Source organism: Pongo pygmaeus, chromosome 8 (genome assembly GCF_028885625.2).
Source record: "Pongo pygmaeus isolate AG05252 chromosome 8, NHGRI_mPonPyg2-v2.0_pri, whole genome shotgun sequence".
Lineage (NCBI taxonomy): Eukaryota > Metazoa > Chordata > Mammalia > Primates > Hominidae > Pongo > Pongo pygmaeus.
The window spans coordinates 35,842,182-35,863,626 of record NC_072381.2 but is presented as its reverse complement, the minus strand read 5'-3'; the positions used below and the strand labels follow the sequence as shown (position 1 = coordinate 35,863,626).

At 46.4% G+C, this 21,445-nt stretch overlaps 1 protein-coding gene across 34 annotated transcripts in view; it reads left to right on the top strand.

The window, feature by feature from the left end:
- Positions 1-3,912: 3,912 nt before the first annotated feature.
- The window catches only part of PARD3 (par-3 family cell polarity regulator), a 710,416-nt gene continuing 692,883 nt past the window's right edge, over positions 3,913-21,445 (top strand). For 21 of the 34 annotated variants that reach the window (XM_063669763.1, XM_054503369.2, XM_063669771.1 and 18 more), the window contains exon 1: positions 3,972-4,339. In XM_063669763.1, coding sequence (XP_063525833.1) covers positions 4,220-4,339 — 120 coding nt within the window. In that variant the 5' untranslated portion in view covers positions 3,972-4,219. Of the gene's footprint in view, positions 4,340-21,445 lie in introns of all 34 variants that reach the window. The other 13 variants (XM_054503380.2, XM_054503381.2, XM_054503379.2 and 10 more) reach the window with 5 other exon arrangements.

Genomic DNA, 21,445 nt, shown 5'->3' with positions numbered 1-21,445 from the left:
AAAAAAAAAAAAAAAAAGGCAGTGGATACTTTGGTGAAGGTTGCTGATGGACTGGTTGAGGGCAACCCTGGAATATTTCGAAGGGGGCTCTATTTGGGCAGGTGAGGACTTGGATATGTATTCCCAATGTGTCATGAAATTTTATGAATTACAAAAAAATTTTCATGAATTTTGACTCAAGACACCAAAGGCTCTGGCATCTAGAATTATAGAGTAGTAGTTTTTCATCCATTATCAATAGAAAGGGAATCACTGCATCTAGATAAACTAGGTAGATTTAAATACAGCTGTAAGGCTTTATCTGGTTGGCGGAATCAGTGTTATTAATCCTCTGGATCATATTTTTAAAAAACATCCATATCCTTATTAAGTATGAATAGTTAAAGGAATTGATGTACGTAAAATGCTACCCACATATCCTAATGTCATCTCTGTGATGAAAGCTTCCCCCTTCTCTAGTACTGCCATAAATGCTTTGCTGGCACTGAATATTTAATGTCTTGAATTATAGTTACTGGAATAGCTATCTTATTCTGACCTCTAGATTGTCCTTCTTTTACTCACCTTTATAATTCTGTAATATTTAGCCAGTGCTTCCTGCAAGGAAGGTCTTTACTAACTGCATGTGGAATCAAATTTAAGTGAATTGAGTGCAGGCCTGAGAGTCAGAGCTGGAGTTTTTGGTTGTAGTCTTAGCCCAGTCACTGGAAAGTTGTATCACCTGGCTAGTCATTTCTTTGAGCCTTGGTCTTCCCTGTCCTCCTTATCTCTCTCACCTCCTCCACTGTCATCATTTGCTATCCTGTGTTGGACTTTGTTACCCTCTGCCTTCATTACGGTAACTGGACTGTACTACGCTATACATTCCCATGTGGCAGCGTGGCAGCATGTACTGTTTTTTTTTTTTCTTTTGAGACGGAGTTTCGTTCTTGTTGCCCTCGGCTCACCGCAACCTCTGCCTCCTGGGTTCAAGCGATTCTCCTGCCTCAGCCTCCCAAGTAGCTGGGATTACAGGCATGTGCCACCATGCCCGGCTAATTTTGTATTTTTAGTAGAGACGGGGTTTCTCCATGTTGGTCAGGCTGGTCTCGAACTCCCTACCTCAGGTGATCTGCCCACTTCGGCCTCCCAAAGTGCTGGGATTACAGGCGTGAGCCACCATACCCAGTTGTACTGTTTTCTGATATATTATTTTATTTAACATTCATAACTTACGACCGGGTGCCGTGGCTCACACCTGTAATCCCAGCACTATGGGAGGCTGAAGCAGGAGAATCGCTTGAGGACAGGAGTTCAAGACCAGCCTGGGCCACATAGTGAGACCTTATCTCTACAAACAATTTAAAAATTAGCTGGGCATAGTGGTATTTGTCTGTAGTCTTAGCTGCTCTCGAGGCTGAGGAAGGATTGCTTGAGCCTGGGAGTCTGAGGCAGCAGTGAGCTAAGATTGTGCCATTGCCCTTCAGCCTGAACAACAGAGCAAGACTCTATCTCAAAAAAAAAAAAAAAAAAAAAAAAAGAAAGAAAGACTGACTTATAACCTATGAGATCTATGAGATGGATATGGATATGATAAGCTCTACTTCTCTACTTTTCAGCTGATAAAACGGGTTGGAGAAAGAGTGAGTGTTGTGTCTAAGGCACTAGTAAGTGGCCAAATATGGATCTGAACCTAGATCAGTGCGATGTCCTATATACTCTGGTTATTACTGAAAAATGACTTTCGATTAGAATTATTTTGAGAAAGCCCCACTCTAATTTATTATACTTAAGCTAGTATACCCCTCTGAACTAGTGTAGCATCAAAACTAGTGTACATTCTCTGTCGCGCGGTAGCTCACGCTGCAATCCCCGCACTTTGGGACGCTGAGGCGGGCAGATCGACCAGCCTGGCCAGCATGGTGAGACCCTGTCTCTAACCAAAAATACAATAATTAGCTGGGCGTGGTGGCGGGCACTTATAATCCCAGCTACTCGGGAGGCGGAGGCAGGAGAATCATTTGAATCCAGAAGGCGGAGGTTGCAGTGAGCCAAGATCACGCCACTGCGCTCCAGCCTGGGCAACAGAGCGAGACTTGGTCTCAAAATAAATAAATAAATAAATAAAATAAATAAATAAATAAAAATAAATACATAAATAAATTTTAAAAACACAAAATAAAATAAAGTAGTATACATTCTAAACTAGTAGTATACTCTCCCAATGCATGAAAACAGAAACAACACCTATAATTATCAGTAATTGTTGTTGTGGATCCAAGTATCTATGTAAGAAGCAAAAAACCCACAGCAACAGTTGTCATCGTTGTCACAAACTTAATTACTGGCTAGAAATGTCTAGTGCTGCAGCCAAACAGCAGTAGGAGGAGCCTTTCCCATGGCTGAGTGGAAGGAGGGAAACCTAGACTATTTCTGGGTCTGCCTTGAGCTTTCTCTGCCGCCTTGGGCAAGTGACTTTGGCCCTTGGTCAATGTCCTGGAGTAAGATGGGGCTAACACCACTGCACTGATTTGCTGGGACAGATGGTGGAACGTGGTGGTCCAGGGCTGGGAGAGGAGAGGAAGGGCAATGTTTCCTAGGAGAAACTGCACTATGCTGGGGCAGCTGTGGTGCTGCAAAGCGCAGGGAGTGTGACAAGCGGACGAACCTCGTGTCTTGTTTCCTTGTTTTAAGATTGGAGGTGGAGTGGTCGATCGCCAGCTCTTCCAGCTCTAAGTGCTCAAGTTCTGCGCCATCCCAGGGGAGCCTGATTGCTTTCACGTCCCTTGGAAACAACTGGCAAAAAATAATTTCACATAGTCTGGAAAGGGCTTGGGACAGGGACCACTCTTTGCTGACATTTGTCATTCTTTAAACATAATGACATACATTTATTAAGGACTCAGTCCATAACTAAGACAAAATGAGCTTCAGTTACGTTCCCTAACTCGGTCCACGTTCCTTTAGAACGTCTCAAGCCCGCAAGTCACTCATCGCGGAGTCGCAGCCTTCCCCTGGGTTCAGGCGTCTGCGTTAAGCGCGGGCACATCGTGTGGATCCCCGCGTGAGATTTCTCCGCGGCGTCGTAATAGACTGTTCACGGATTCGCGTTAGGATTGCTTATGCTGCAGAACTTCAAAGAAATAAATGTATCAGAATTGCGATGTTTAAGTTCTAATCTATTTAAGCGGGTGGGTCAGCAGAGGGTCAACAGGAAACTTCAAGGTAAATAGTGACCTCTGGAAAAGGCCCGGTCGCTCACGGCTTCCCCACTGTCTCCCCAAAGCAGACTATTAATTCTTGCGTTTCAGGCAGAACTGCCGCTGCCGGCCCTGCAGCAGAGCTAGGGAGCGGGCAGGGAAGAAACCCAGCCGAGCAAGCTGCAGGCTCGAGTCCCAGCGGGCGGAGAGGCTCGGGCTGGAGCCTCCGGGGCGGTGAGGGGGGACTCACCGCGCTGAGCACAAACTGCTTTCCCCGGGAGCGCCTGCACCCGAAACCCCCCAGTTCGAGGAATGGGATTAAAAGTGACAAAGGAAGGGGAAGGGGGGCTCCGTGGAGACCTCTGGAGGCGTGGAAGGGGCGTCCCCGAGGAGGGGCGAGCGCAGCCCTGCAGAGTGCTGGGCGGGCGGGGTGAAGGGGCTGGGGGACGCCTGGGCTAGGGCTGGTGGGGGCAGACGGCCGCCTGCCCGGGCTGGCACTGGGGCGAGGGGTCCCGCGCCCCCGGAGGGAGGGAGGGAGGGAGTTCGGCCCCGGAGGGCGGCGGCGGGGGCGCGGGCTGCGGTCCTGCGCTCCGCCCCGCGCGGGTAGCCGGCCGCGCCTCCCCCTGCCGCATGTGAGCGGTGTTGTGTGCCCGGCCCTGCTCCTCCTCCTCCCCTCCCCTCCCCTCCCCTCTCGCCGTCCCCTCCCCCAGCGGCCCCGAGCAAGCGCCAGCGCCACACAGCCCCGGGCAGCCGCCGGCGAGCGCGCCGAGACGCCGAACAGGTGGCCGGAGGCTGCGGGCGCCGCGGCGGGGAGAGGCGAGGCAAGCCCCGGGCGAAGCGAGGCGAGGCGAGGCGAGGGCGGCCGGGCCGGGCATGCGAGCTGAGCGGCCCCCCGGCGTCGCCGCCGCCTGCCCGCGCCCCTAGCCGCCCGCGCGCCCGAGTCCCCAGCGGCTCCTCCGCGCCCAGCGTCCCCGGTCCCGGCCTCGCCTGCTCCGGCTGCGCTCGGCGAGGGGCGCGGGCCCGCCCGCGGCGGCGGCGGCATGAAAGTGACCGTGTGCTTCGGACGGACCCGGGTGGTCGTGCCGTGCGGGGACGGCCACATGAAAGTTTTCAGCCTCATCCAGCAGGCGGTGACCCGCTACCGGAAGGCCATCGCCAAGGTGAGGGGCCGGGGGCACGGGCGGGGAGGGGGCGGCGGCGGGGACGGCGCCGGGATCAATATGGCGCTTCCTGGAAGGGGGAGGAGAGGCGCAGGGAGGCGGGGAAAGGGAAAGTGCGGCCGGGCTGGCCTCGCGGGCGCCCCCCGCCCCGGGCTGCGGGCGCCAAAGTTCTCCGCGCGGGCCGGGGCGCAGCTTCGGGGGCACCCAGCCGGGTCCCGCGGCCCCCGCCCTCGCCCTCCGCCCGGGAGCTCCGGCTTCGGTAGCGCGGGGCGAGCCGGGCAGCGGCGCATAGGCCGGCCCTGGGCGCCTCCCTGGAGTCTGCAGACTCAGCCAAGCCCCGAGCCAGCGCGCGGGGGGCGCGGGCCGGGAAATCCAGCCCTAGGCCTCTCCCGGCTCCCAGGCCCCGGGGGCACAGGCCGGGGAGTGGGAACTTTTGGTGTGAGGAGAGTTTCGTGACTGCTCTCCCGACGGAGGCGGGCTGCGAGCCTTCTGTCTCCTCTCCCTTCCTCGGGCGGGGGCGGGACAGCGGCGAGGGGTCTTTTCCTCCATGTCCCCTGCTGGCAGGGGCCGGCAGGGGCGGCCCGGCGCGTCCAGGGGCTGCAGGGTTTGGGGAGTCGCCGGCTCGGGCTCGGGAAGGCGTTCCCGGGAGGGCCACCGCTGGCACTCGGCACTCGCTTGCGAACATTTACTGAGCTGATCCCACTTGCTGGGCTCTGGAAAGCACAACCTTGGAAGAGTCGCAGAATGAAAAGTTTTCCTGCGAGGACCTCAGCTCCTACCTATCCCGGACTGGTTCCATGTGGCTGGGCTGCGGAGCCGGGCCTGACTTGGGAATTGAGTGGATTTCCCTTTTTCCTGGTGGACTGATAACATTGTCTCCACTTCACAGCATTCCTCTACTATGTGTCAGAAGTGAAAAGGCATTTTGTTAAATTGTTTTACCGACTGGGTCTGTGTTTGACAACAGCCCACGCTGAAGTTTCTCCCAAGCACCCGGGGATATATTTCCTTTATAGTAGAGTTCTCTTTGGTGGGGAGCGCATTCGCTTGGGTGCAGTATTTCCCATTTGTTCCCGACAGTGGCCTGGCCCCTGTGGGCTTGGGGGCTGCAAATGACGCTGGAAAGTGGCTTGGTCAGCCCTATTGAGCGTACACAGGGTACTCCAGTGGCATCTTTAGTTCTCTCAGAAGTTAAGAAGTAAAAGCTTTTTAGACTTTTGTTTTGCTTTTAGTATATATTGGAAAAAATAGCATAAATTTGGCCTTTAAAGATAATTTTGGGGGACGTTTGGAGACCCGACACAAGGATGGAAGACGTTGGCTTTAGTAGCTCTATTATGTTCCTTACAGTTGAACTCTTTTATTGAAAATCAAATAAAATTAGTAGGAATTGGGCACCTGTTTATCTTGCAAATCTGACAAAGGGAAAGAAAACCATCTAAATGGACATTTAGCATTTTTAAGTGTTGTTTATGTGTGACAGTTTATGCTTTAAATGTTCCAAAAGAGTACTCAAATTGTTCAGGCACTCTGGAAACCAAGAAAATAAATTGTGCAAGGAAAGAGAAATAAAGTAATATGCACTCTGCAGTACGTCTAGGCTCCTGAATAGGAAGAGGGTGGTCAACATTTTCTTTCACTTTACTAATTTTATATGATTAAAATTGTTTTACCTACTGTGTCCCATGTTTCATCCTGCACAAAATAGACATAGGCTGAACTGCCTGTTTGGCAGTAGTTCAAATGTAGTTGTTTGAGGCATTCGTTCCACAGAAATTCTGAAGCTTTGACTGTGTCCACGGCACTGTTCTGGGTGCTGGACATCTAAAGGACCCCACTGGCTGTGAGAGGCTGAGCAAGAGGCTGCGCGGTCCTCCAGGTGAAGGAGCTGGTGGTGACATGGGGAGAAGAGGTGGCCTCTGGGATGCTGGGTAGCTAGAGTGCAGGGCCTTGGTCACGGACCTGGTCCTTGTTATTAAAGATTAGCAGTGGTTGTTTCACAGGGCGTAGAAAAGGGAGTGCAGTTTTCTTAAGGGTGTCTGGGAAGGTGTCACAAAGAGAAAAGGGGCCTGTGAGCTGAAGGAAGGGAGGGTGATAGTGACATGGGAGTTGGAGATGAGAGGGAAGGTCAGAGATGGGTCAGGGGTTCCAACACTTGCATGCTCTTTAAGTACAACTTAGAGTTCTGTAGGTGAATTTTGACGGGGGCTTTGCAGTATACCAAGTTCAGTCATTGGATCCCAAGATTGTTGACCCTCAAATGTTGCCAGAGCTGGAGTGTCTTCTAGGTCTCCTTTTTCTCGCTTTTCTTCTGAAATTGCTAGACAATGATTAAGATTAATTTTTAGTCTTTCTTACTACTTTTCCCATTCTATATTAAGTGATGAGGAAGTGTTAATATATATTTAACACTGTTTTAACTTTTATTCTCTATCTGTTCCTTACCCGTATTGCCTAATAGAACAAGAGAAATTCTGTGTGAAGAATTGGGTGGCTGGATAGTTGTGAAGTGGTATTTAGGTTGCTAGGTGACATGTGGCGTGATGAACTCCCATCTGGTGGGGAAAAATGTGGGCAGATCATGTTTATGGCTTTGTATAATAACCAACCAAGCCAAAAATAAAAAACAAAAAGGAAAAGAGAAAGGTCCCAACTCTCAAATCACGAAGGCTTTCTCTGCAGTATACATTTTCTGGTGTGGTGGGGCTAATTTTCTGGCATTGCATCTGAGCTGTTTTCTCTTCAGGTTACACAAATCAATTTTTCTGGATAGTGAAGTGTCATGATTTAATACTAGACATGTCCTCAGTGAGTAGATATTTGAAGGCTTACGCTAAGTCATGTGTGACATTTCTTTTTTCCTCTCATGAAAGATGTTTTTGTGGTTGTGATCACTGATGGGTGGGAATAGCTGTTCATCCTCATCCACCCATCTGCATTAGGAGCCTCGCTGAGGACAGTGCGGTGCTAGACATTGGGAACCACGTTACGTGGACCGTTCTCAAGAGGGCGCAGGATGTGAGGATGGACTGTGTCTGCATCTGTTCTTCTGCGCTTGCGAGCTGACACCTGTGATTCCAGGTGGACATGGTGCTGAGCTGCAGCGCTAAGTGCGGGGTTGGTTGAAGGGCTGCTGTGTATAAAAAGTCATGCTCTATGAAAAAAATATAAGACTGAATTCGTGCAATTTTCAAAAAAAGTATAATCTGGGAGACAGGAAGAATATATAACAGTATAAATAACAGTAGGTGGTAGCATTAATTGGCACCAGTGTGATACAGTCGGTAATCACTTCTGGATTTTGGAGGTGGGTGGTATCATTATGGGGTGTGTGTGGGAGTCTCATTTAGTCACTAGGATTTGAACTGGGCTTGGTTGGTGGGAAGGCTGACCTTGGTATAGGGCAGTGCTTGCTAACTGGGTAAGGCACCTGCCTGCAGAGTCAGATGGGCTCTGGGTCTGAGGTCTGCAGTTGGGGTCTAGGTGTGTGAATCTGCAGAATGTCTGCTACGATTCTGAGAAGTGAAAGGGAGGGCATTCCAGGAAGGCAGTATGGACAAAGGCGATTCAGGCATTCAACCCAGGGGGTCAGGATCAAACTGAGGAGGACGGAATGCCAGGGCAAGACCCTGAGACTTTGTGCAGTAGGAAGGACTGTGGTGTTTAGCTAAGAGTCAGGGTAACAAGTAGTTCTAGGAGGATGACCTGAGCAACCTTAGATGAGGTTTGGATGGATAATTCCTTAGCATTTCATTCTAAATAAATGTTGCTGAGTGACCAAAAGGGGAAGGAGAGAGTGAAGGGCAAAAGTGAGGGCGAGGAGGTGCTGGAGCCCCTTTGCTCACTGTTTCCACCTCCCTCATAGCCCTCCTCTCAGCCTGTAGAGGAGCTTTGGATTGGGTTTGGTGACTTAGGTTTACAAGCCATTTAACCTTGGGTACACCAACCCTACGGAGCCCCATTATCTCAAGTGAAATATTCCCTGGCAGGGTTCATGTAAGTATTAAACAGGATGATGAGAGGGAAACTCGAAAGTCCTGGACCCAGCCCATACTAGCTGCTCTGTAAAGATGAATAGAATCACCAATATGTTTTATCCACCAAGCAGTTTTACACCTAGGGAACTTTCCCAAGTGTCCCACTATTGCTGCTTGGATTTTTCCCCTTTACTTAAAAACGCAGCATGTGATTTCATTGAAGGATAGGTAAGAATGTTAGATTGAATGACGTGCAACACCACAATCAGGAGAACAAAATTGTGTGTTGCATGTGTGTGTGGGCTGGGGAAGTAAAAGCTGTGGGTGTTGGCTTGATTACAGGTTGATTATTGGGGCCTGTGGCTTCTGTCCCCAAGCACATCATTTTAGAGTGATTTCATAGCAACCTGTTGTTATTACAGGTTGAGCATCCTTTATCCAAAATACTTGGGACCACAGAAGTATTTTGGATTTTTCTGGACTTTGGGATATTTTGTATATATAATGAGATAGGTTGAAGATGGAACCCAAGTCTAATGTATTGTTAGAATTTATGTTTCCTATGTACCTTATACACATAGCCTGAAGGTAATTTTATGCAGTATTTTTGTGCTTGAAAAGAAGTCTGTGTTAAGTACTTACATGTGGAATTTTCCAGGTGTGGCGTCATGTGGGTGCTCAGTAAGTTTCAGATTTTGGAGTGTTTTGGATTTTGGATTCCTCAATTAGGGATGCTTGACCTGTATTTTTTAAAAAGTTGAGTTCATGGACAGAAACTTTTGAAAATGTGCTTTTTTGGTGGCGGGAGACTGTTGATTAGTAACATAATGACAGTCATGGTTTTTATGAAAAATCTTGTGGTTGGTATGGAATTTTTCTGTGAATAAATGTATGACTGCATGTTATTCATTTACAAGTGTATTGAAACTTTTAGGAAAATAGTTGTACTATTGCAGAGATTGAAAGAAAATAGAGGCAAGCATAAAAATAGTGAAATGAAAGCAGCTTTATTATTTATTTTTTTTTAACATTTTCTGCCTACCCTCTCAAAAAGGAAAAAGAAACTACACATTTTTGAAAGGCTGATCTTTCTAGAATTCAAGTCACATTGTCCTCTGGTGCTGAAGCGCCTTTGTCCCGCGTTCTCCAAGTCCTGCCTTCTGAGCACAGCCTGTCCCTGTAGGGACCCCTCTGCAGCCACTCCCTCTGCAGCTGCTCCACCCCCTGGGACTCACATACACTTTGCTGCCTCCGTTCTGGCATTTTCTGTTTCTTCTGCCTGGAACGTTTGCCCCTTCCTTGCACTCATTCGTGAGTCTTAGCCCAGATAGCCATCTCCAGGAGCCCAGATAGGGCTCTCCAGCCCAAGCTGCTAGAGGATCTTTCTCCCTGCCTGCTGCCTCTCCTGGGGACGTCCTGGGTGTAGCTCCTGTACCAACTCAGATGCCTGGGCTGTGCTGTGTGGTTTTCAAGTGTATCCATGCGCCCTTTCTTCTCCGGGTGAAATGCTTGAAGTGGTGGCTGAGCTTCAGTCTTAGTGAATAGCCCGCGTCTGGCATTGCAGTCAGAATGTTGAGTAAATACAAAGTTGAGAATCAACATGTTACTCTGGTCTTACACAAAAAATACACTTCTGCTGAGAGGACTTTCATCAGCACTCATGAATTTAAAGGACTTTAAGGTTTGGTGTGTTTGACATACTGGCACAAACAGCTTGTAATGGAAACTAAGATTTAATGAGGTTTGGAGTACCTAGAAGTTACTCTTTCCTATCAGCTGTCTTGAGGGAGTTCAGTTTGTTTTTCAGATCAAGCAGAGGACCCTCCTGGGATTCGCACTGGGCGAGGTTCAAGGCAGGTGGCCAGGGCTGTGTGAGAATCTGGCCCTGGAACACACCTATGCTTGGTCTGGCGCCTCTGATTCCGTCAGTTGAGATGCTTGGCTGAGTGCCAGGACTAAGTAGGAATGTTTAGGATCTGAGATTCTCAGAGAGAATCTGGCAGATGTGAAGCGCTTCTTGGCTTATGGTAGACATGGATGAATTGGTTGTGGAGGGAATAAAGTCCCACTTGGATGCAAACCCACAGACAGATCCTCCGTCTGTCCTGGGAGGTTCTACTTCCCCACAGAGTTGGGTGCAAGTTGGTGATGTTGAGCTCCCCATAGATGATTAGAGCCCTCTATATTTTTTTTCAAGGATGGAAATAAACATGTAAGATTGGGCCAGAAGATGCTTTCTATAGGTAATTTTCCATCGGGGGAGATGGCATGCTAAGCCCACACAGCATGCTTTCATCCTGCTTGGCCACTTGCTCAGCATTCCTGGCTGGGACCAAGGTCAATGGCAGTAGAGCTGGACATCAGTAAATTACCTGTTTTGGGTACCTTTTCTGTACAGAAGCAAATCTTTATCAAAGTAAATGCCGAGTTCAGTGAATAAAGTAGAAAGGTGACTGATTTTTTTTGTCTTTTAGTCATTATTTACAAGTTTTTTCTTTTTCTTTTCCTTTTTTTTTTTTTTTTGAGACAGGGTCTTTGTCACCCAGGCCGGAGTGAAGTGGCGTGATCTCTGCTCACTGCAGCCTCAACCTCCCAGGCTCAAGCGATCCCCCTGCCTCAGCCCCCCAAGTAGCTGGGACTACAGTTGTGTGCCACCACACCTGGCTAATTTTTGTAGTTTTTGTAGAGATGGCATCTGGCCATGTTGGCTAGGCTGATCTCAAACACCTGAGCTCAAGCAACCCACCTGCCTTGGTCCCCCAGAGTGCTGGGATTACAGGCATGAGCCACCATGCCTGGCCTAAATTTTAGCAAATAAGTAAAAATAACTTTGTTTTAACTTATTTAGTAAATAAAAATTTTAGTAAATAAAGTTAAAATAACTTTCGTGTATAGGTCTGTGCCTTCTTGCATCTGGCCTGCTGTCTTTACATGGTTTTTGCCATTTAAATATTACTTTTGTGTATTCCTTTTTTCTCCATCAACTCATGTTGGTCCTTGCAAATACAATTTCAAGCTCCACACCCAGGTGACTTTAAATATCAATTATTTTTTTTTCACCTAAAGAGAGTATATTTTGTATATACTCTCTGTACTCTATTCTGTGTATATTTTATATATACTCTTTATATATATACACACACACAAACACACAAGAGAAATGAAAATGTGTACACAAAAACTGTACATCAGTGTTCATAGCAGCAAGCCCACATATTGTATAATTCTGTTCCTATAAAATGACCAGAGTGGGTAGCTCTGTAGAGACAGTAGAGTGGTGTTTCGCTAGAGCTGGGAGTTTGGGGTAATGGAGACTGTGGATGGGTATGAGGTTTCTTTTTGGGATGATGAAAATATTCTGAGATCATGGTGATGGTTGCACAGTTCTATTCAAGCGTATACTTTCAGTGGATGGAGTTTATGGTTGTGTGATTATATGTCAATAAAGATGTTAGAAAAATAGACTGCATAAGCCACTATGAACAACGCTCCATTTTTAGGTATTTTATAGTTCTGAGCATTTCATAAAATGACATATATATGTGTATCAGAGATGCTCAAAACACTTCAAATGAAAACTGGCTGTCTTCAGGAGTTTTCCATATAGTGTGGAATCCCTGCTTTCTCAGGCCTGTCCAGTGTGTCCTGTTGACTGTCTGGTAAGCTCCTGGCTGCTGAGCCTCCAGGTCCCCTGGTCTCTGTGTGCTACCCCCTACCCCCTCTAAGGGCTTCACCAGTTGTTCTTTAGCCAGAGACTCCTTTTACCCAGCTCGCCAGCTACCTTTGTGCAGTGGAGGTTGAGAATGCCCCAAGGATGCACGTAATGAACCAGCCTTTCCAGCATTTGGCTTTGGCTCCCAGAAATTTTGAGCTTTGGCAAATCTTACAAGCTCTGTGAGCCTCTGTTTCCCCATGTTCTCATATTCAGAGGTGCTGGGCTGGACTCCCACTGCCAGTTCCCTGAGCTGTGCAGGGACTCCTGCTCTGCACGGTTGGTTTTGGTGCTCATGGGACCATAAGTGATGTGCAGTGGCTTTTTAGATGGTTATACGGGGTCCAGGACCTCTTACTCCTCCCACCCGTGCTGTGAGAATATTTTGCCTCCCCCCCAACCCCCCAACTTTGAAATGACGGGGCTTGCTCTCCAGGTCAAATGGATGCTATTGAGAGTTAGGGTAAATTTTGCCTAGGGTTGGCTGGGTGAGAAGGCTCACGCCTGTAATCCCAGTGCTTTGGGAAGCTGAGGTGGGAGGATTGCTTGAGGCCAGGAGTTCAAGACCCAGCCTGGGCAACATAGTGAGATCCCGTCTCTTTTTAAAAAAATTAGACCACACTACATGAGTGTGGTCGCTCATGCCTGTAATCCCAGTACTTTGGGAGGCTGAGGTGTGTGGATCATGAGGTCAGGAGTTGGAGCCTGGCCAGAGTAGTGAAACCCCGTCTCTACTTAAAGTACAAAAAATAGCTGGGCATGGTGGTGCACACCTATAATCACAGCTACTCGGGAGGCTGAGGCAAGAGAATTACTTGAACCCTGGGAGGCAGAGGTTGCAGTGAGCCGAGATTGCGACACTGCACTCCAGCCTGGGCGATGGGGAGATTCATCTAAAAAAAAAAAAAAAATTAGCCAGACGTGGTTGTGTGCATCTTTAGTCCCAGCTGCTCAGAAGGCTGACGTGGGAGGATTGCTTGAGCTCAGGAGTTTGAGATTGCAGTGAACTGTGATGGTGTCACTGCACTCCAGCTTGGGTGACACAGCGAGACTCTGTCTCTAACAGAAAAAAAAAATTTGTCTGGGGTGTCCTTCAGAATTTCTTTCTTTTTTTCTTTCTTTTTCTTTTTTTTTTGTCTTTTTGAGATGGAGTCTTGCTCTGTCGCCCAGGCTGGAGTGCAGTGACGTGATTTCGGCTCACTGCAAGCTCCACCTCCTAGGTTCACGCTATTCTCCTGCCTCAGCCTCCCGAGTAGCTGGGACTACAGGTGCCCACCACCACGCCTGGCTAATTTTTTTGTATTTTTAGTAGAGATGGGGTTTCACTGTGTTAGCCAGGATGGTCTCGATCTTCTGACCTCGTGATCTACCCGTCTCAGCCTGCCAAAGTGCTGGGATTACAGGCGTGAGCCACCGCGCCCGGCCCCAGAATTTCTTACTGTCTCAAGATAAGTATCTTTTAATGTAAATCACATCATGCTCAGAAGTAACTAAGACAGTTCCCTTTGTGAATTACAGATGTGTGATATTGCATGATACGAACTGTACAGTGTATTTTATATATATATATATATGCACATACGTGTGTATTTCTGGGGTTGATGTTTTATGGTGGTAGAAATTTAAGTCATTTTAGAGATGACAGTCAAGTCAACATTCTCCCAATCTTGGTGTTTTTAACTACTCAGACACTGTAAGATTTCAGTTTTTGGAACTCCAGATGTATATTTTTCTAGTGTCTGGTTTTTCCCTTCTTTTATTTGAGATGGAGTCTCACTTTGTTGCCCAGGCTGCAGTGCAGTGGCACAGTCTTGGCTCACTGCAACTTCTGCCTCCTGGGTTCAAGCGATTCTCCTGTCTCAGCCTCCCGAGTAGCTGGGATTACAGGCACCTGCCCCCACACCTGGCTAATTTTTTGTATTTTTGGTAGATGGATTTCACCATGTTGGCCAGGCTGGTCTTGAACTCCTGACCTCATGATCCGCCCGCCTCAGCCTTGCAAAGTGCTGGGATTACAGGTGTGAGCCACCGCACCTGGCCTTTCCCTTTTAGTTGATTGTACCACATCCCTTTAGATTAGAAAACTAATCATATTACAGGGTTTATATGTTTCAAAAAGCCTCTTTGAGATAGACTACACTAAAAATCAGTGTTTCCTTCTTCAACACTTAAGAAATCAACTTGATATTATGTCTCGAAAACCTAAAATTGCTAACCAATCAAAAGATGTGTATTAATATTAAAAACACAAAGAAAGGAGTGTTGTTTTTGTGTAGGTGGTATATATGAGACTAGGTTTTTTTGTTCAATTTCTTTTACATAGACAATACAAATTGGAAAAAAGATTTTATGTCTGTGTTTTAATTTTCTTCTCTAAGTCCAATGTTAAGTCCAAAATTAAAAACTAAACTCTTTAGAAGTCTGAGGGACAAAGGAAAAACGAAAACAACTCTTCCAGGGAACGTATTTTCTTACACCACAAAGGCATTTAACATGTGTCATTTATAATGCTGAAACCCAGTGTGCAAAGCCATATGTGAATAATGGTTAGCCAGATTCCTGCCCAGCAGGGTTATACTCTAAACTTGGATTTCTTTTATTACAGACAGCAGCACCTGCAGAAGAAGGAGGTAAAATATGCAGGATATTGGTTCCTGATGTGCTACAACACAGGATATGACTAATCACTAAATTCATTAATGTTGAACATAGGATTTGGTACCTTTACCACTTTGTTAGAGATCTGGAAAAAAAATCTTCTAGACAAATCAAGTTGATCTTGGCCAAGTGCAGTGGCTCATGCCTGTAATCCCAGCACTTTGGGAGGCCAAGGTGGGCGGATCACTTGAGGCCAGGAGTTCAAGACCAGCATGGTCAACATGACGAAACCCCATCTCTATTAAAAATACAAAAAAATTTAGCTGAGTGTGATGGCAGGTGCCTGTAATACCAGCAACTTGGGAGTCTGAGTAGCGAGAATCGCTTGAACCTGGGAGGCAGAGGTTGCATTGAGCTGAGATCGTGCCACTGCATTCCAGCCTGGGCGATAGAGTGAGACTTCATCTCAAAAAAACAAAAACAAATCAAGTAGATCTCTAAGTGCATCATTTGGATTGATAACTATTTTTTACTGCATCTGGAAGGTGGTGGCATTTTAGCAGTTGTCGTGTTGAGGAATATGAAATAAATATATTTTAAATTATGAAGGCACATCTTATCAGGAATATTTTTTCCAAGGACACTTGCAATGCTAATAAACTCCTGAACTTTATTATTGTTATTTTTTATTTTTTTTTTTTATTTTCTGAGATGGAGTCTTGCTCTGTCACCCAGGCTTGAGTGCGATGGCGCGATCTCGGCTCACTGCGACCTCCACCTCCTGGGTTCAAGCAATTCTACAACCTCAGCCTCCCAAGTAACTGGGATTATAGGTTCCAGCCACCAAGCCTGGCTAAAATTTTGTCTTTTTAGTAGAGATGGGGTTTCACCATGTTTGCCAGGCTGGTCTTGATGGAGTCTTGAACTCCTGACCTAAAGTCATCTGCCCACCTCGGCCTCCCAAAGTGCTGAGATGACAGGTGTGAGCCACCGTGCCTGGCCAACTCCTGAACTTTCTATGGTGGGGTCATTTTTATCTTTTACGTTTTAAGACCCACACAGATGTTTGCAAAAACACCGTTAGTGGAAAGTTTGGTGATAGGTATTTTGCTTCTAGGAAGGAAAAACATCAGAGCAGCACATCATGGATCAGGATTCTGAAGAGGAATCTCTCCCAGACATTTATGGAGAGTTAAGGGAAGTACCTTTGTGAGCACGTGATTCCTGCCTTCTATTTTTTTTTTTTTTTTTTGAGACGGAGTCTCACTCTGTTGCCCAGGCTGGAGTGCAGTGGTTTGATCTCGGCTCACTGCAACCTCCGTCTCCTGGGTTCAACTGATTCTCTCACCTCAGCCTCCCAAGTAGCTGGGATTACAGGCATGCACCACCACGCCCCGCTAATTTTTTTTTTTTTTTTCATTTTTAGTAGAGACAGGGTTTCGCCTTGTTGGCCAGGCTGGTCTCGAACTCCTGACCTCAGGTGATCCACCCGCCTCGGCTTCCCAGAGTGCTGGGATTACAGGCATGAGTCACCGTGCCTGGTCGGGAGTCCTGCCTTTTAATACCACCTGCTTTGTGGGGTTGTTGTCTGGGTTCAAAGAGAGAATGTGAAAAGGTATTGTAGGAGGCCAGGTGGACTACATGTTAGCTGTACTGTCCCTTTGTTTTTACCAGGAGTGTTTGCCAGTGATTAAGTCTCACTAGAATAGGCTTTTCTAAATTGTTTTATCTGGTCCTCATTAGAACTTCACTACATGTGGGAAATCGTGTGGCAAAACTGTCTCCCTTGAAAAAAAGTCACCAAGGAAACCTTCTGCAATTTAAGAAATAAAATCCCAGTGACATTGATTTGGATGCTCCAAACATGTCCATAATGGAAGAGCTTTTCCAGGTTTTGGTTTGGGCCCCCCAGACCAAAGCTTTGACACATAATACAAGCTCTGTAAATCTGTTCTCCTATCTGTAATTTGGGATTGTCATCTTTGTAGGGTGTCATGGAGATTAAGTGATTCACTGTAGACAATGCCCCTTTCATGTAATAGATTCTGTTAGTATTAGATCTTTTTCTTTCTCTTCAAGTTTCAAACATAGATTAGGCAAAATTTTAATGGCTATTTCACAAAATCAGCTTGATTCTTGTTTATGATATCAAGTGTTGTTTTTCCAGGTTGTCTGTTTTAAAGGGCTACTTTTTTTTTTTTCTAAAAGTGCTTTAGAAATTCCGGTGTTAGTATGTATGCATCATTTAGCTAAGAATGAAGATCTAAAGATCACCCAACAGTCTAAGCTGATTCTTTTGCAGGTCAAGGAGAATTGTGTTTGTCTAGCTGTCTTAGCTGTGTAGGACTTTCTACTTGTTACTTCCTAAATAATTGCAGCTGCAACACTGCTGCTTCAAAGGAAATTACATAAAATTTATTTGCTGTATTTAAAGTACATTAAAAGGCATCACTTACACATTTTTCATTAGAAATACTTTTAAAACTTGGAAAGGATAAAAGTGTAAAATGTAAATACTGTCTGTATTAATAAAATGCAGAGATGTTTTAAAGGCCTTTAGTGTTTATTAACTAGTGATAGTTCTGAGAATACCCTGGAGCTCAAATAGATAATCTGTGTTATAAAATAAATAGGAAAGTTGACATTTTTGTGACTTCTCTAATCCTTATTATATAGGCCTCTATAATTCATGTGCCCATAACACTTCTTAAGATGTGATTTTGGGCATCTTAAGATGGTGATTTCGGGCAGCTAAATCAGCAATAAAGGAACACAGAACATCTTTTGCTTAGGTAGGTAGTTGTAAGGGTTGACAGATTGATGCAACTTTTAATACTTTAGTTCGGCTAAAGGCACCCAGTGCCAATCACCTGAAGACTTCACCCAGGAGTTGACCTATTTATCATACTGAATAGGGAGTGGCGTCTTGAAGGCTCATTCACATTCTGGGCTTGGCAGGCAGTGGGATGAAGTCAGACTTGCAGTTATCAACACCCTAGCTTTGTATTCAAGAGGACTACTTCCTCTCATCCGTCTTTTTCATACCACAGTATTGAAGGGGTTGTTTTCCTCTTTGAAGACCTTAAACATCTCATTAATTAAAGTAATGTTTCTTCCCTCTCCCCATATGTATTTAGGGAAGTCGCTAAGCAGTGATTGAAGTAATAAAGCTTATCTAGTGGCAGCACTCCTATTTTGATTCTGATCCCTTCCTGTATTTATTTGTAAACATTTTTTCATGTGAGTGTGTTTGAAATTCCAAGTTTTAGTTTCCTACAGGATGTGAAAAAGACCTAGCAGCACGGGAGATTGGAATGTATTTATGTGCGTCTGTCTCTTGCCTTCACGCTTCCCCTTTGTTTTTGTGCTTTGCTAATGAAGGTAATGAATGGCGCTTTCAAAAACTTTCCAGAATACTCAAGTGTTTTGTAACAAAATTGCAGAGAAATAATTGGGAGAATTTTCGACAGATCTTAGTGTGTTTTAATAGGGGGGATTTTAGTCCGAGGCAGAAGAGTTTTGGCCCTGCATCGTTTCTTTACCGATGAGAAGTGAAGCTGCTTTCTTTATAGATTCCGGGGAGTGGTATTTTCAGCTCAGTCTCTGCTTTTGGTGTTAGAAAGCTTTTTAGGTCAGGACTCATGATCGAAAGCTCTTGCATAAGAGGTGCTTTTATCAGGGGCATTATTTATCTGCCTATTAGTTTGAGAGGTTGTTGGGAAGGTACCGTTTGAACAACAGTGAAACCTGTCACTTTTTTTTCATTCCTAGCTTACTGTGAAGGAGTTTCAGGCAGCAAGGAGGAGATCCAGGAGACAGTGGTGTCAGAAAATGGTAGTATTACCATTATTATTTTTTATTTTTTGTTTTTTCGAGACGGAGTCTCGCTCTGTCGCCCAGGCTGGAGTGCAGTGGCATGATCGCGGCTCACTGCAAGCTCCGCCTCCTGGGTTCAAGCAATTCTCCTGCCTCAGCCTCCCGAGTAGCTGGGATTACAGGTGCCCACTACCACGCCTGGCTAATTTTTTGTATTTTTAGTAGAGATGGGGTTTCACCTTGTTTGCCAGGCTGGTCTTGAACTCCTGACCTCAGGTGATTCACCTGCCTCGACCTCCCAAAGTGCTGGGATTTATAGGCGTGAGCCACCGTGCCTGGCCAGTATTACCATTATTATCAAGAGTAATGGTAAGCACTCACGGCACATGTTATATCAGGCCCTATGTGCCGGGCTCAGTGCTTTATGTGTATATGTTAATCTCATGGAGTTGTGATATTGGTGTCATCCAGAGTTTACAGATGAGGAAGCTGGGGCTAGAGAGGATAAGAAACTTTTTTTTTCTTTTTTAGGAGGTTGCACAACTGAGGGTCTTGCTCTGTCACCCAGACTGGAGTGCAGTGGCATGATCATGGCTCACTGCAGCCTCAACCTCCTGGGCTCAAGGATTCTTCCTGCCTCAGCCTCCCGAGTAGCTGGGACTACGGGTGTGTACCACCTATGCCTAGTTAATTTATTTTTATGTTTGTAGAGATGGAGTCTCACTGTATTGCCCAGGCTGGTCTTGAACTTCTGGGCTCAAGTGATCTTCCTGCCTCAGCTTCACAAGTAGCTGGGACTACAGGCATGCACCACCACACTTGGCTAACTGGTTTTTTTTTTTTTTGTAGAGACGAGGTTTTACTTTTCTGCACAAGCTGATCTTCAACTCCTGGGCTCAAGTGACCCTCCCACTTTGGCTCCCCAAAGTGCTGGGATTGCAAGTGTCAGCCACTGTACCCAGCCAGCTTGGCTGCCTTTGGCAGACTCTAACTTCAGAGCCTGCACAGTGAATCGCTATACCATGACAAACTGATGTGCATTTTAGGATGCTGCAATTCCGTAAGAAAGAGTAAGTGATCCTGTGGGAGAAGAACAGGGTTTTTTCCTGACTTGGGTTTGCTTGAATGGCTTATGGGTTCAGGGAAGAAGTGCACCTTTGGGATCAGCTTCAGGCTAGTGAGGGTAAAAAAGGTGCATGGCTAGCTGTCAAAGACCGTTGCTTCTCTGGTGTGGCCTATGGGCCAGCAGCACTGGCATCCCTTGGGAACTTGCTGGAAATGTCAATCTCGGGGCCCATTCTAGACACCTCCGTATAGGAATCTGTATTGAGGCTGGGCATGGTGGCTCCCACTTGTAATCCCAGCACTTTGGGAGGCCGAGGCGGGTGGATCACCTGAGGTCAGGAGTTTGAGACTAGCCTGGCCAACATGGTGAAACCCCATCTCTACTAAAAATACAAAAATTAGCCTGGTGTGGTGGCAGGCGCCTGTAGTCCCAGCTACTCGGGAGGCTAAGGCAGGAGAATCGCTTGATCTCGAGAGGTGGAGGTTGCAGTGAGCCGAGATCACGCCACTGCACTTCAGCCTGAGTGACATCCCCAGTTGGTGCTAGAGCAACTGCTCTTAACCTTGGCAGCAAAGGTTTTAGAATGTTGATACCTAAGCTCCATATAAACCAAGGGAGTGAGGTCTCTGGTTCAGGGTTGGAGATTGGTGTTTCTGTAAAGCTCTTCAGGAAGCTATTCAGGTGGTTGTCTGTGCAGCCAGGGTGGAGGAGTCCTGGCCCAGGCCAACCTCCAGACCTTTTGGAGTTGTTGCATTATGTGATTTGCAACCCTGCTCGCCTTTGGACTGTGCATGGAAATTTCCAAAACACAAGTTGAGAGGATCAGCCAGCATGCCCAAGGGCTGGTCACTTGTGTGACAGTGGATCAGCCTCTATGTGTGGGTTTTTTTTTTTTTTTTTTTTTTTTTTGAGATGGAGTCTCACTCTGTTCCCTAGTCTGGAGTGCAGTGGCGCCATCTCGGCTCACTGCAACCTTCACCTCCCAGGTTCTAGTGATTCTCCTGCCTCAGCTTCCCGAGCAGCTGGGATTACAGGCACCCACCACAACGTCTGGCTAATTTTTGTATTTTTGGTAGAGATGGGGTTTCACCATGTTGGTCAGGGTGGTCTCAAACTCCTGACCTCAGGTGATCCACCTGCCTCAGCTTCCCAAAGTGCTGGAATTACAGTTGTGAGCCACTGCGCCTGGCATGTTTTTTTTTTTCTTCTTCTCCTCCTCCTCCTTTCTTCTCATTTCTTCTTCTCCTTCTCCTTCTTCATGGGACAGGGTTTTGCACTTGCTGTGTTCCCCAGGTTGGAGTACAGTGGTGCCATCAGTGGCTCACTGCAGCCTCAAACTGCTGGGCTTAAGTGTTCTTCTTGCCTCAGCCTCCTGAGTAGCTAGGACTACAGGTACATGCTACTATGCCCAGCTCATTAAGCATTTTTTTTTTTCTTTTTGTAGAGATGGGTTCTTGCTAAGTTGCCCAGGCTGATCTTGAACTTTTGGTCTCAAGTGATCCTCTTGCCTCAGCCTCCCATAACACTGGGGTTACAGTGGTGAGCTACCATACCCAGTTTGTATATTTTCTTTGTGTCTTTGTGTGTTTTCTTTTTTGAGACCGAGTCTTGTGCTGTTGCCCAGGCTGGATATATTTTCATTTTTGACTTTTGAAGTCATTCTATTCTCCTGCCTGTTAATTTTGTTGAGTTTTATTTGTAGAAACAGAGACAACACATGTGCAAGGTCGTCCTTAGGTTTTAGCTGTTGACTCTAAATGATGTCTAGTCTAATAGTCACTTCTACTAAACAGAAATTGGTTAAGGAAGGGCAGTGAGAGACAGCACGGTGGAGTTGTAATGAGATGGGGGAAGGAAAGGCCAGTTTGAGTAAAATATATGAGTTATCCTTTGAGCCAGGTTATGTCCTCTGGGTGTTTGTATATATAGAAACCAGT